At 40.4% G+C, this 15,854-nt stretch overlaps 1 protein-coding gene across 4 annotated transcripts in view; it reads left to right on the top strand.

Moving 5' to 3' along the window:
• Positions 1–14,014, top strand: part of LOC108258873 (receptor tyrosine-protein kinase erbB-4) — a 50,059-nt gene extending 36,045 nt beyond the window's left edge. For all 4 annotated transcript variants that reach the window (XM_053676307.1, XM_053676309.1, XM_053676308.1 and 1 more), the window contains 14 exons: positions 1,596–1,689; positions 2,207–2,361; positions 4,600–4,644; positions 4,827–4,959; positions 5,097–5,219; positions 5,346–5,444; positions 8,773–8,958; positions 10,865–11,020; positions 11,154–11,229; positions 11,415–11,561; positions 11,909–12,006; positions 12,093–12,263; positions 12,382–12,643; positions 12,853–14,014. In XM_053676307.1, the coding sequence (XP_053532282.1) occupies positions 1,596–1,689; positions 2,207–2,361; positions 4,600–4,644; positions 4,827–4,959; positions 5,097–5,219; positions 5,346–5,444; positions 8,773–8,958; positions 10,865–11,020; positions 11,154–11,229; positions 11,415–11,561; positions 11,909–12,006; positions 12,093–12,263; positions 12,382–12,643; positions 12,853–13,610 (2,503 nt within the window). In that variant the 3' untranslated portion in view covers positions 13,611–14,014. The remainder of the gene's footprint in view (positions 1–1,595; positions 1,690–2,206; positions 2,362–4,599; positions 4,645–4,826; positions 4,960–5,096; positions 5,220–5,345; positions 5,445–8,772; positions 8,959–10,864; positions 11,021–11,153; positions 11,230–11,414; positions 11,562–11,908; positions 12,007–12,092; positions 12,264–12,381; positions 12,644–12,852) is intronic.
• The last annotated feature ends 1,840 nt before the right edge of the window (positions 14,015–15,854 follow it).

The raw sequence follows: 15,854 nt of genomic DNA, 5'->3' as shown, positions 1-15,854 counted from the left end.
CTCAGAACGAGTGGATTGATATAAACCTGCGATTTCTTCCAAAAATCGGCACATGGACTCGACTGTAACGCTAATACGCAACCGAGCGTGAAACTGTCACCTAAGGAAAAATAAATAAATAAATGAATAAATAAAAGGAGAAATTAACATCTCGTTCCAGCAGGATTATTGAAAGAATGGCGCTCCTTTTGTGGTTTATTCATTAAAACAAAAGATATTCCCCCACCGTGTGTCGACTGTGAATGTGGCTGCGCTGTGAGGCGCATGTTCGTTTAGCTCCTGACAACGCCCGCTGTCTGCTGGTGAGCGTCTGATAAATAGAGACGACTTTGATAAGTTTGATTTGCGTTTTCCGACCCGTTCGGTTTATTTCACACGTGACACCTCTGGAGGTAATACATCTGCGGTCCTTTTTGGTGACTTCACTCTTGCAAAGAGATGATAATCGACATTTTAAACACAGCTCGAGCGTCGTTAACGCCTTGAAATATCAAATATTCGCTTATTTTCCGCATTAGTCGTGAATCGGTTTAACATCTCATGCTTGAAACATCCTTTTTCCACACAATTGCCCCTACGTTGCGTCGTCCTAATTTCCCGAAGATCACGCGAAGAAGAAAAGTATGTTCTGTCGGCCTGATTTCGTCGCTGTTGTTGTTTACTTTCAGTGATATTTTCGATATCCCCAAGATGAGCTCACTTTGACGTTACTGTAACGGAGTTTGCATGTTCTCCCCGTGCTGCGGGGGTTTCCTCCCTCAGTCCAAAGGCATGCATGGTAGGCTGATTGGCGTGTCTAAAGTGTCCATAGTGTATGAATGGGTGTGTGAGTGTGTATGTGATTGTACCTTGCGATGGATTGGCACCCTGTCCAGGGTGTACCCCGCCTTGTGCTTGATGCTCCCTGGGATAGACTCCAGGTTCCCCGTGACCCTGAAAATGATTAAGCGGTAAAGAAGATGGATGGATGGATGGATGGATGGATGCTAATTCTATGCTAAACACTTCGACCGTGTTACTCATTTAAGAGCCAAATGCAGCCTTTCAGCAAAGAAATCTTGTTAAAAAAAGAAAGAAAGGAAGAAAGTTTGCCGGGATGGGTCGAGAGTTCTTTTTGGGAATGATTTCATTCAATTGTGTATTTGCTGACAAAATCATCAGTTAGCTGTCACTTAACATTTAAAAACTGGAAGGAGAAAAAAAATCCCATCCATGTATTTGTCAGTCTTTCAGGATACAATGGAGGGACGGCTATTTGTGCTTTTTGTTTCCTTTTTTTTTTTTTTACCCCTCTCTCAGTGGAAGGAAAGTGAATTATTCATGGTTCATCTCCCAGCACCGGAGAGCCGGACACTCTGAGCTCTGGGTTTAGAGGAGCTGAAACAGTAAGGAGAAGGAAAGAGTCGTAGTTTTGAATCTGCTGATGTTCATGGAAACCTGAATTGCTGTTTATTCCAGTACTTAATATGACACAAAAAAACAGAGATTTTGGTGGTCTTACTAATGCTGTGTGTGTGTGTGTGTGTGTGTGTGTGTGTGTGTGTGTGTGTGTGTGTGTGTGTGTGTGTGTGTGTGTGTGTGTGTGTGCGTTACAGAGAATTTCGGGAGTTCATCAACGGATCGGTGTGTTTGGCGTGCGACAGCCAGTGTGAGAAATCTGGAGATAAAACACTGACCTGTCACGGACCAGTAAGAAATTAAGCGTTCTTTATTCTTTCTTTCTTTGTTTATGTATCTTCCTCTGTCTCTATCTATCTATCTATCTATCTATCTATCTATCTATCTATCTATCTATCTGTCTGTCTGTCTACCCATCCCTTTCTGTATCTCTCTTTATCTCTGTATGTCTCTCGCTCTGTCTCGCTGCCTCTCTGTGTCTGCGTCATCTCTCTTCCTCTTTCTTAGTCTCTCTCTCTCTCTCACTCGCTCTTGCTCTTTCTCCATCCATCTCTGTGTCTGTCTCTATCTCTCTGTCTCTGTTGGTCTCTTGTTATGTCTCACTGCCTCCCTCTGTCTGCCTCTCTCTTTCTCTGTCTCTCTTTGTCTCTCTGCCTGCCTCTGTCTAATTATGTATCTGTCTGTCTCTCTCGTTCACTATCTCTCTGTTGGTCTTCTTTCTTCTCTATCTCTATACCTCTTACTGTCTCTTTCTGTCTGCCTCTCTCACTCTCTACACCCCCCCCCCCCCCCTCTCTCTCCTCTTTAGGGTGCAGATCAGTGTATGAAGTGTGTTCACGTGAAAGACGGGCCCAGCTGTGTGGAGAAATGTCCTGATGGGCTGCAGGGTGGCGACAGCTTCATCTTCAAATACGCCCACAGTAACAACGAATGCAGACCCTGCCACACCCACTGCACCCAAGGGTGTGTGTGTGTGTTTTCATTTCTGATTAATGCTGATAAGCTAAGTGCTCCAACACGTGACAATTGAGAAAAAAAAACTGCAAATGTGTAGCACACTGTAATGAACCATACGGAATTAGATCACTCACTCATGATGACATCATTTCCTAGTAATGAAGCAGCAGCAGCAGCCTGAGTTTAATAGCAATAAGTCTGCATGCTATGTTTCCCTATTAACTTGTATACTGCACTGAATCCAACACAGAATTAAATCTGTAAATCACACTATATTAAACGTACATCTGCTGTGGATTGTGGCTATTATTCTTGGCACCCAGCAGAGATTTTGAACCTGCCTCAGAGTTCACAGCTTTAATAGAAAAGATTTTAATTGGGAGTAAATGGTCCATTAGAGCTTAGTGTCAGTGTGAGGAGTCCAGCTGAGAGATTCAACTTTCTGTCACAAGTACATTCTGGGTACATGGCCTCAACCTGTTAAAATGAGGGATATTATAAACTGTATAAATGTTTTTTATATGATAGATTAGTGTACAAGTAAAACCTTTTTATATATTATATAAACTATTAAATAAATGTTATGGTCATGCTTTATGTTGCATCGCATCACACCCTCATTACCTCATTGCTGCAAGCAGCAATTATCGGCGTTCAAGCCATTTAAGGCCCTTAAAGATGTTAAAATATATTCTTTAATATTGTGCAATCTTATAAGCACCTAAATCAAAGAAAAATCAAGATAATTTTAAGAAATATTGGCCTTCATTAAGCTCATCTAATAGCTGCTGAACATTCATTGACCAATGGCAACCAGGTTTTTCAAGATTCACTATTGTCCCCATATATGCTGATTGGATCTTGGACAAAGACAGTTCTTGCAAGATTTATTTATCATGTGTATTGGACCAATGTTTCCACATTTAGTGCTAGTTTAATGTTTTGTTCTATTATAGCGCCACCAACTGGTCACAATCAGTCATTTTTTTTAGATCTGGCTCCGATTGAGCCCATATATAAGTATCCCAAGTTTGGTGAAAGTATCTCATTCTGTTCAAGAGTTACAGCCATTTTAGTAAAAGATGCCACACCCACTTCAAACGTTTTGATGTGCCGTTGCCTAGGGTAAATTAAAAGTTCAACCTTTTTTGACAATTATTGATCTAAATAGTCCTAAGAATTGTCATGCAATAGTTTTGTTTCAGTTGAGCGAAAAACCTAGGACTAGTTCACAAAACCCTGTTTTCTTCTTTACTTCTGAAAGACTCTGCTTCCCTAAGGTACTCTTTTTATACCCAATCATCTTACTGACCTGTTCCCAATTAACCTCCAGCTGTTTCTTTTTTTACTAACAATTACTTTTCCAGCTTTTTCTTGCCCCCATCCCAACTTTTTTGAGACGTGTTTTTTCTTAAAATGGTACATTTAATCAGTTTAAACATTTGATATGTTTTCTATGCTCTGTTGTGAATAACATACGTGTTTATGAGATTTGCAAATCATTGTATTCTGTTTTTATTTACATTTATTTACATTTTACACAGCCCACACAACTTTTTTGGAACTAGGGTCATAAGCTTCACGAAAAATCCAAGATGGCGGAAATGTTTATTTATTTATTTTTTTAATTTCCAGTGATGGAAAATTTTCAGCGATGGAAATTGATGTAAGTTTTGTTCGTCTGGTCAGTTAAGTAAAAGTGGCCACGCCTACTTCCTGTATTTTTGCATACAGTAGCTACCTCAAGTCGAAACTTTTTTGATAACTTTTCATAGTCGGACTCCATAGATTCGTTTGGCACTGGTTTTGTCCCAATGAGAGTAAAAACCTAGGACCAGTTTGCAAAAGTAGATTTTACAAAAATTCCAAGATGGCGGAAAATTTTTATAGGCGGAAATGAAATCGGAGATATACGTTTTGTTCGTCTGGTCCCAAGGATTCCAGACATAAGACACTTGAGTCTGTGACAAACGGTTCAAAAGTTATGGCCATTTTTATAAAAAATTCCCACTCTAGCGCCACCATCTGGCCGATCAGGCCGATACTTTGCAACGTCATAGTAACGCCGGGGACTATCTTCCCTCAAAATTTCAGTTCTCTATGAGTTACAGTTTGGTCTGCACAATCAGTTTTATGGAATAATAATAATAATAATAATAATCCTTACAATAACAATAGAGTTTCAGCCCTTCGGGCTTGAACCCCTAACAATAATAATTTTACACATCGCTTTGTGTGTTTCAGATGCACTGGACCTCGGATTCAAGACTGCATTGGAATGATGGATAGGTAATAACAATACTAAGTTATCGTTATTATTATTATTACTATTATTATTATTATTTTACTTACATCCGCCCATGCTAGAATGAAATGCCAATGAACATTTGTTTTAGATAAAACGCCTTTTATTGCTGTTTTGCCACTTCAATATTTTTGGCTGCCTAAACCTTAGCCGTTTTTCATTGCAGGACTCCTCTGATTGCAGCCGGAGTGATTGGGGTGATGTTTGTGCTCGTGATCGTGGCGCTCGGTTTTTCTGTTTCTATCAGACGCAAGAGCATTAAGAAGAAGAGAGTGTTACGCCGCTTTCTGGAATCTGAGGTACAAATTACTGGTGTGGGATATGTTGTGTGTATATAAAGGTGTGTAGTGTATGTAGTGTGTAGTGTATAAAGATGTATAGTGTGTATGTGAGTGTGTTATTGTAATAACTGATCTGGGATCTGTGTGTTGATCAGCTCCTGGAGCCTCTTAAAACCAGTGGAACTGCAGTGAATCAGGCTCAGCTGCGCTTACTCAAGGAAACTGAACTCAAGAGGGTGAAAATCCTGGGATCTGGCACCTTCAGTACTGTTTACAAGGTAATAGAGAGAGAGAGAGAGTGTGTGTGTGTGTGTGTGTGTGTGTGTGTGTGTGTGTGTTTGTGATAAATGTGCATATATTATTATTCTATAAAATATCTCAATATGTTTTTTTTTCTCTATCAGGGCATCTGGATACCAGAAGGTGAGAGCGTGAAAATCCCAGTGGCCGTAAAAGTCCTCAATGAAACTACAGGACTGAAATCCAGTGCCAATTTTCTGGATGTGAGTGGCAACAACGCTGTTTTCCATGCACATACAGTGCCCTCCACTAATACTGGCACTCTTGGTATATTTGAGCAAAGAAGGCTGTGAAAAATTGTTTATATTGTTTAACCTTTTGATCTTTTGTTAAAAAAATTCACAAAAATACTCTGTTCTCATGGATATCGAACAATTGCAAACACAACAAAGGTTTAACCAAAAAAAAAAAAATTTATTAAAAAAACTTTGTTAAATATAGGTATGCAACAATTACTGGCACCCCTATGAATTCATATGAGAAAAATATATTTGAATTATATTCCCATTGATATTTTAAATTTTTTTACTACACCTGAATGACTAGGAACAGGAAATTATTCAATCTTGACTTCCTGTTTCACAGGGGTATGAATATGAGGTAACCAAATTCCCAAATTAACTTAGTCATTCATAACAATGGGTAAGACCAAGGAATATAGTTGTGACGTGTGGCAAAAGGTTGTTGAGCTTCACAAAATGGGGCGTGGCTATAAGAAAATAGCACAAGTACTGAAAATGCCCATTTCCACCATCAGGGCAATAATTAAGAAGTTCCACTCATGTGGAAATGTTATGAATCAACCTGTAAGAGGACGCACTGTGAAAAGGATGGTTCGAGTGGCTCTATCAAATATCAACAGATATTAAATGAAAACCTGACTGCTCTTGCCAGAAAGATTAAAATGGACCGTGGTTGGATCTTCCAGCAGGACAGTGGTCCAAAATATACAATAAAAACCAACACAAAAATGGTTTACTGACCACAAAATCAAGGTCCTGCCATGGCCATACCAGTCCCCTGACCTGAACCCCATAGAAAACCTGTGGGGTGAACTGAAGAGGAGAGTTCACCAGCGTGTAGCTCGAAATTTGAAGGATCTGGAGAGATTCTGTATGGAGGAACGATCTCAGATCCCTCGCCATGTATTCTCCAACCTCATCAGCGTTATAGGAGAAGACTCAGAGCTGTTATCTTGGCAAAGGGAGGTAGCACAAAGTATTGACTAAAAGGTGCCAATAATCGTTGCACACAATTATTTTTTTTTTTTTGCTAAACCTGAGTTGTGTTTGCAATTGTTTGATATCCATGAGAGGAGAACATTTTGTGATTTTTTTTTTTAACAAAAGATCAAAATGTTAAACAATAAAGACAATTTTATTAAGGGTGCCAATATTAGTGGAGGGCACTGTAAGTCTCAATGTACACATGCCAAGATGTTTGGGTTAATACAGTGAGGGAAAAAAGTATTTGATCCCCTGCTGATTTTGTACGTTTGCCCACTGACAAAGAAATGATCATTCTATAATTTTAATGGTAGTTGTATTTGAACAGTGAGAGACAGAATAACAACAAAAAAATCCAGAAAAACGCACGTCAAAAATTTTATAAATTAATTTGCATTTTAATGAGGGAAAAAAGTATTTGACCCCCTCTCAATCAGAAAGATTTCTGGCTCCCAGGTGTCTTTTATACAGGTAACGAGCTGAGATTAGGAGCACACTCTTAAAGGGAGTGCTCCTAATATCAGTTTGTGACCTGTATAAAAGACACCTGTCCACAGAAGCAATCAATCAATCAGATTCCAAACTCTCCACCATGGCCAAGACCAAAGAGCTCTCCAAGGATGTCAGGGACAAGATTGTAGACCTACACAAGTCTGGAATGGGCTACAAGACCATTGCCAAGCAGCTTGGTGAGAAGGGGACAACAGTTGGTGCTATTATTCGCAAATGGAAGAAGCACAAAAGAAGTGTCAATCTCCCTTGCCCTGGGGCTCCATGCAAGATCTCACCTTGTGGAGTTGCATTGATCATGAGAACAGTGAGGAATCAGCCCAGAACTACACGGGAGGATCTTGTCAATGATCTCAAGGCAGCTGGGACCATAGTCACCAAGAAAACAATTGGTAACACACTACGCCGTGAAGGACTGAAATCCTGCAGCGCGCGCAAGGTCCGCTGCTCAAGAAAGCACATATACATGCCCATCTGAAGTTTGCCAATGAACATCTGAATGATTCAGAGGACAACTGGGTGAAAGTGTTGAGGTCAGATGAGACCAAAATGGAGCTCTTTGGCATCAACTCAACTCGCCGTGTTTGGAGGAGGAGGAATGTTGCCTATGACCCCAAGAACACCATCCCCACCGTCAAACATGGAGGTGGAAACATTATGCTTTGGGGTTTTTTTTTTCTGCTAAGGGGACAGGACAACTTCACCGCATCAAAGGGACGATGGACGGGGCCATGTACCGTCAAATCTTGGGTGAAAACCTCCTTCCCTCAGACAGGGCATTGAAAATGGGTCGTGGATGGATATTCCAGCATGACAATGACCCAAAACACACGGCCAAGGCAACAAAGGAGTGGCTCAAGAAGAAGCACATTAAGGTCCTGGAGTGGCCTAGCCAGTCTCCAGACCTTAATCCCATAGAAAATCTGTGGAGAGAGCTGAAGGTTCGAGTTGCCAAACGTCAGCCTCGAAACCTTAATGATTTGGAGAAGATCTGCAAAGACGAGTGGGACAAAATCCCTCCTGAGATGTGTGCAAACCTGGTGGCCAACTACAAGAAACGTCTGACCTCTGTGATTGCCAACAAGGGTTTTTAAACCAAGTACTAAGTCATGTTTTGCAGAGGGGTCAAATACTTATTTCCCTCATTAAAATGCAAATCAATTTATAACATTTTTGACATGCGTTTTTCTGGATTTTTTTGTTGTTATTCTGTCTCTCACTGTTCAAATAAATCTACCATTAAAGTTATAGTCTGATCATTTCTTTGTCAGTGGGCAAACATACAAAATCAGCAGGGGATCAAATACTTTTTTCCCTCACTGTATATCTACGTAACAGAAAATGTCTTATCATTATTAAGAACAAATATAAACAATATTCTTGCACATGCACTCTAAATAAGTGCATCACACACACACACACACACACACGCTCTCACTAATGGCGGTCACCTCTTCTGAGAGGCGAGGGAGTGCTAAATACACTCTCTCATTATTTTTTTCTGTTTACTTCTTTCACTCTATAAGGCTTAGTGGATAATGCTTAGTCTGGGATTTGAAAGGATGGATATCGATGCCCTTTCTCTTTTTTCTTAGAGCACTGAAAGTCTTCGTTCTTTGCGCTTTCTTACTTCTCTTCAAGGCCAATGTTAATGTGCAGCCTTTTCTATCCATTCAGGATTAAATAATAGGGGAAAAAAACAACATCTATTAAAAGCATTGCATGGTAAAGCGAACGTTAGCATCGTGTTTTCCATCGTGTTCTAAACATGCAACTGATGTCCCATCCCCCTAAGGAGGCTGTGATGATGTCCAGCATGGATCATCCGCACCTGCTGCGTCTGCTCGGGGTGTGTGTGAGCCCCAACGTGCAGCTGGTGACCCAGTTCATGCCCCTCGGCTGCCTGCTGGACTACATTCACGAGCACAAGGACGATGTCGGCTCTCAGCTTCTGCTCAACTGGTGTGTGCAGATCGCCAAGGTAAAAATTGTTTTCAAATAAATAAACAAATAAAAGTCTCTGTTATTTACAGAATAAGTCTCATCGTCCTTCATCGAGAGATTCATTATTAGGGGTATAGAGTATGAAGTAACTGAATATGAATGCAGCCAAAAATACCCTTTATTTTTTATTAGGATTTTTTTTTTTTAGATTATGACTTGCTCCTGCCATGAATTTTGTAATTCATAAGCATTAGAGAGACGCTTCAACTGCTCTTTGAGTAGCTCAATAGTCGACAAAATGCCCTTCAATCAAAAGCCACAATCACAATCAGCTGGAGGAAATGAAGGAGGTTCAGACATTTACCAGTATCATTGCTGTCTGAGGAAAGTGGTTTGCTTGATTTCTTCTTTTTCAGCAGCCACTATAAACCGCCATGATAAATTCATGCCAGTCTGGTCCTACTCTACTCGTGCGTCTACCCCACACTACGAAGAATTTGGAAATCAGTCTACAGCGCATGTCTTTGAGATTGAGATTGAGAGAGGGCACCGGAGTACCCGCTGCTATTTATTGCTGTGAAACTCCCGCGTGGATTATTAAGACTGTGATGTGTTTATTTTTGAGACTCAAGCTACCGTTGTAAAATGCCATCTTTCTATCATGCTTGAGTGTTTTTTTGTTTGTTTATTTTGTTGTTGTTTTTTTGGCATGACGTTCTTCCCCATATCCTGCTCACTAACCTGTGACACTGTCGAGCCACCTGTCCACTGTGAACTGACGGCTCGAGAAGAAGAGACTCGCACCGGCTCTTGGTCACTAAGAGGACACCGACTTAATGACTTCTATCAATCATGCGCCCGCCCGCGACACGTCCCTGTTGTCGGAGGTTGTCGCGGTCACGCCGCAGCCCGACTGGTAGCAGATCCTCATTTAGAGATGTTGTGTGGCACATCGAGGAATTATAAATGCGTTTATGGTGTAATGGAAGCGTGGTATGTTTATATAGCAGGGAGGATTCTCCAGTATCTCCAGCTGAACCAGGAACGCTGGCTGTGGTGCCATCTCATTGCATAATGGATTATTGATGAACTAATTAATAATGGAGGTACATTTTGATTGGCTATAACAGAACCACGCCACGCATAATAGGATGTTGTGCATCTTTTTTTTTCTGTTCTTGTTTCTGTGTGCCCAGTTAGTAAATTAAAACGCTCAATAAAGCTGTCAAGTAAACCCTGGCATCCCAACACCCGGTTATTCCATGCAACCTCATTTCTCTCATATGAGTATACTACATTTTCTATGTTTCCTTTTTTTTCTAGAAGCCATCTTTGGCTTTTGTATATACTGTAGATATCGTCATTACTTTTTTTTTTCTTTTAAAAACAAAGCCCAATAATTGCCAACTGAGTACTGTTTGATCTAGAACAAATGCACCAACAGGTTTAAATCCTAACAGACCACAATTGTTTTTGGACTGTGACTGATTCATGACCTTCTGTTCCCAATGAAAGGAACCTTTACGCCGTTTCCTTTTGCTCGCCTTCAACCTGCTTCTCTCTCGGCACACTCCAATATATGGGGCGTGCCCAGCGCTGGCTGCTATGCTAATCAGCGTCAGCAGGTTTTGATCGGGGTGCTCTGCTTTTCATCATGCCCGTCTCTAATGGAACGTGTAGAGACGGCTAAAGGCTAGCAGTGTGCAAGCAGTGAACCGGACCTGCATTGAGAGAACATTTGAGAAGGTGTATGTGTATCTCTATGGCTTATATTTGACTATATAAATGTATTCAGACGTGAACAGGAGAGCAAGGCACAAGATGTCCTCACATCCTGATTCGACACCTGATTCAGCACTCCTTCTTCAAAAGTATACTTATAGAGTGAGAGAAAAGACAAAAAAGCATGCTTGCATTAATTATGATGACTTGTATATTTTCAGGGTATGGTGTACTTGGAGGAGAGAAGACTAGTCCATAGAAACTTGTCCGCTCGTAATATTGTGGTGAAGTCCCCAAACCACATCAAGATCGCCGACTTTGGACTTGCGCAACTACTGGAGGCCGATGTGAAGGAGTACAACGAAGATGAAGACAAGGTTAGAAAGTCTACATCAGTTCACGATGACTGTCTTTAAAGTTGGATACGAATACGATCAAACCTATAGTACAGTACAGTACTGTATGTATTAACGCTACAGAATAGCCATCTGTGTGCCCATTCACGTGCAGATGCTCATCAAGTGGATGGCGCTGGAGTGTATTCACTACAGAAAGTTCACGCACCAGAGCGATGTTTGGAGTTATGGTAAGGGAAATAAGGCTCTCTGTGAGTGGTTTACCACTTAATGCTCGCCAATTATGCAAATTATCCGTGCTAATTCATGCCTCCAAGGTTGCCGGGATTTTTCTTGAGTAGAGACGCCTGAGAAATTCTTTCTCGTTAGTATCTAGATCACTGTATATCACCATGTATAGTATTTATTTGATCAGGAGTGACCGTCTGGGAGCTGATGACGTTCGGAGGAAAGCCGTACGATAGCATCCCTAATCGCGAGATCCCGGATATTCTGGAGAAAGGAGAACGTCTGGCTCAACCTCCTGTATGCACCATAGATGTCTACATGGTCATGGTCAAATGTGAGTTTGCGGACAATTCGAAACGCATTGTATCTAAATATAATTATATGCCACGCTGATTCGAATCGCCGTACCATTAACAACCACATTGCAGTAAACTGATAGAGGTGAGTAATTACTGTTGTAGCTTGAGCCTTAGAGAGGGAAGTGGAAACGTCCAAATGCAAATGCTTAACAGGGATTAATAGGTTCTATCGGTTAGTGGGATGGATAGACAAAATCGAGGAACTGTGGATGGAAAGAAAAGAATTTCCCATTTATTTATGTCGCATCGATTCATATCCTGCTTGAAAGGGCCGCTTCGTTTTGTGACTCATTTAACGATCATTCGTTAAATCCCGCTCAAGGTTGGATGATCGATGCTGACAGTCGGCCCCGGTTTAAAGAGCTCGCTACAGAGTTCTGCAGGATGGCAAGAGACCCTCAGAGATACCTAGTCATTCAAGTGAGTAGCAGAAAGACACTTTCTCCTTGTAGTTCTGACACTTTACGCTTCTGGAGAATATTGGCGATACTTTTTTTTTGTTTCAGGGTGATGACTGCACAAAGCTGCTCAGTCCCAACCACAGCAAATTCTTCCACAGTCTTTTGGATGAGGATGAATTTGGAGACGTGATGGATGCTGAGGAGTACTTGGTTCCTCAAAACCCTGATGCTCCGGTTTCCTCCCATCCATCCAGCCCTCATCTGGATTCCAGTCAGGTGAGACATATCACTACTGTATCTTCGATTCCCTACCCCCCCCACCTAATAAATCAGACACTGGATTAAGAGTTTTCTTTTTTTATCTTTTTTCGATTCCATATTGATTGACATACAGGGACTGAGTGATGCGACAGTAGGAACACAGACTTGTGAGGCAGCCACATCGTCTGGTGAACTGTTTTTCCCAGTGAGGCCAGGGAAGGAGGAGCAGCCCTGTCATGGAAAGCTGAAGAAGAAGCTCAGCACCGCCTTTGTGGAGGACAGCAGCTGTCGACGCTACAGTGCAGATTCTGCTGCATTCCTGAAAGAAAGAACACAGAGGAGAAGTGCTGATGAGGACCGTTGTGTGGCTGCCAGGAATGACAAGAGTTCCTCAGGTAGTCTCTTCTGCTTTTGCAGTAGTCCAGTGTTTCATGCTGGGTGAAAAATATTAATAATTATAGTAATAATAATAATAATAATAATAATAACAGAACCTTGTGTTAAGTTATGTAAGTGGATAGATCAATAAATTGTGGGCTTCTCCTCTTTCGTTCTTTGAGCTCTCATATTAAAAATGCTGGGGGTTTTTTTCTCTAAACTTCAGACCCTATTGAGGAGAATCCTTTCATCACACATCAAAAAAACAGAGAGATTCATGCACTGGATAACCCTGGTTACCATGGAAACCATGATGGACAGCTCAAGATTGAGAATGAGAACATTAACGCTCCTCTAGACCACAACGCAGATGAGATGATCCAGGAGACACTGAAGAAAAGCAGGGTTTCGCTTCCTCTACTGTCCAGGGCAACAAGCAGGACTACAAACAGCCACATCAACCTCAGCACTCAAACAGAGAGACCCCATGTTCATTTTACACTTCCAGCAGTTCAGCCTCCTCAAAGTGGACCGATGAGTCAAAATGGTCACCATCTCCTTTCAGGTCACGGTCTATGTATTGATCGTCCCAGTAAGTGTGTCCTTCCTTCAGTAACAGGACAAATATGTCACATCAGCCACCAAATCCAGCCTGGTTCTCCTGGTCCTGCTCGCATCTCACACCAACATGACGGTGTTAAAAGTAACACCACTGCTCTACCGGGCCATGCGTTCCATCAAAGCAGCACAACACAAACGGGTCATGCAGGAACAAGCAAAAAGTCCTTTCGCACAAACAATCCAGAGAAGCAGCATCACAGCCTTTCATCCAGCATTCCACAGCATCCTCCAGATCCCTTGCTGGTCTGCAGGAACACTTTCATCTACAAGCAGAACGCCCGTGAGAACCCGTCAGAGTCCAGCACGAAGCCGGGAATATTTCTGCCTCCTCCACCATACAGGCATAGAAACACTGTAGTGTAACATCTACAATCATTCATGTTCCTCAGAGACTGCTTCTTGTACCAGCACATAAAAAAAAAACTCAACATGATGTTGATCTCAAAAAAACTCAACATGATGTTGATTCCTCAACATCATCCCATAAGAAGATCCCACATACCGTACATGTATATGTATAAATATCCAAACGACTGAGAGAACAAACTCTACATTTCAGACTTTTGTACCTCTCCTTCATCCTGTGTGTGGGTAACATTAAAACTTTGTAAATTCCAGAACGATATTGGACACTTTTATAGTATATTTTTTAGAAAAACCGAAGGCACCACATTGTTTACACATCACTCTTATATAAATATAAGGTAATAAAAGTATGTGGAAATGTGTGTGTGTGTATATATATATATATATATATATATATATATATATATATTTTGTGCTACATGAGAATATGCGTGCTGTTCTACAACTACATAACTGAATGTTTTCCATCTCAGTGTTGTGAATCTATGTTTAACATGCGGTAGTATTCCTGGTTATGGACTGGCACAGTGTCTTTTATGATGTATATTTTTGGATTATCATCATTACACAATAAAAATTATTATGGTTTAAACAAGCATTTTCATCATAAATGTGCAAACTTTTCCCAGCAATTCAGATTCAGATAAAGGAAAAATGGCTGCACTGCTGTTTATAAGAAAATAAACAATGAAGAGGTTTGGTTGATGATGCAAAGTAACTGTTACTATGCTGAAGTTAATTATTATTTTCACCAACCTCTCTTTTTATTTTTTTTGTCTCGTGAAGCAAAAAAAAAAAAAAAAAAAACACTTACTGAGAAAAAAAAACTTACTGAGAAACTGCAAAAAAAAAAAAAAAAAAAACCCAACCTGTTTTGTTCTGATTTAATATCAGAAATTAGTTAGCAGGCCAAAATCCAGCTGAGTATGTTGTGTAAAGTGGTTATCACATATTAATTAACCTATTACATATCTGTCAATCATTAAAATAATAATTAATGTTATACGCACTTTAATTAATAAAGTAAATATAAATTTTAAATTAAATTAAATTTAATTAATAATAATTATTATTTATTCATCAGTCAATACATGTTGATAACACAAAGCACATTCGTTATAAAAAAGGGTTAACATTTGCATAATATAGACCTCATAAAGCAGAAAAAATATATAGTAAACCCAATAAATGAATTTTAATTTGATTTCACTGATCATATTTGAGAATTTTATCCCACAGAAATGTTTCTGATGTTTGTTTGTTTGTTTGTTTTCTCTTTAAAATAAACAAACAAAAAACCCTTTTCTGTTAGTGTTTCAATTCGTCCTCACAAATATTTCGACTTTCGCGTTTCATTTGGTTTAACCGAAGACGATTTACCAGTCTGTGCTTGTACTTCCAATCCAGCAGCTCAGCACCTCACCTCATGATTTGATTTATTTATTTTTTGGACATCAGGTTCTCAAATTTTCCATGAGGCATTGCTGCTGCGTTCATCTTCTCCCGGGTTCTCCTCACCTTCTCTTCGAGTTCGTGGCATATTCTGAGAGACCGAGGAGGACATTGATTTCAAGGAAGGATACATTTGAGAATTGAGAAGAAAAAGAAAAGAAAAACAGAAATCAGCACTCTCATGGTGGCAGGATGTAAAAAACTAAGCTGTTCGAATGAGATTAGTGTAATAGCAGATGACATGTTTCAAACGGATTAACTCAATTTGACGGTGCGGAGATACAGTACGGACTCCCTTGGGCTAAGTAGAAAGAAAAAAAAAGATAGAAAATGAATTTCCTGCTGTTCGGCTTATAATTTCCTCACTCTCGCAAAAAAACTAATGAATGCTGAGCCTTACTGTGTGGCAGGATCTTACCGTGTCATCCTAAATTAAACAGTTCAGTGATAAAAATTACTTAGTGTTAGCATAGCACCTCATTTTGTAGTAAGCCACCACTATGTTGGAGCAATGCTAATTTTAAGCCCTACATTTTGCCTGTACATTTTTTTTTTACATGTACTGATGTTAATCATAATAAGTCTTTATTGATCACGTATGCATTACAGCACAGTCAAATTCTTTCCTTTGCATACCCCAGCATGTAAGGAGGCTGTGGTCTGCCATGATACTGGAGCCCTGGAGCAGAGAGGGTTAAGAGCCTTGCTCAAGGGCCCAACAGTTGCAGCTTGTGCTGGGGCTGAACCCCTGACCTTCCGATCAGAGCCTTAACCTCAAAGCCACCACTG

The sequence above is a fragment of the Ictalurus punctatus genome, chromosome 26 (assembly GCF_001660625.3).
Source record: "Ictalurus punctatus breed USDA103 chromosome 26, Coco_2.0, whole genome shotgun sequence".
Classification (NCBI taxonomy): domain Eukaryota; kingdom Metazoa; phylum Chordata; class Actinopteri; order Siluriformes; family Ictaluridae; genus Ictalurus; species Ictalurus punctatus.
This window is presented reverse-complemented; position numbering and strand designations above follow the sequence as displayed.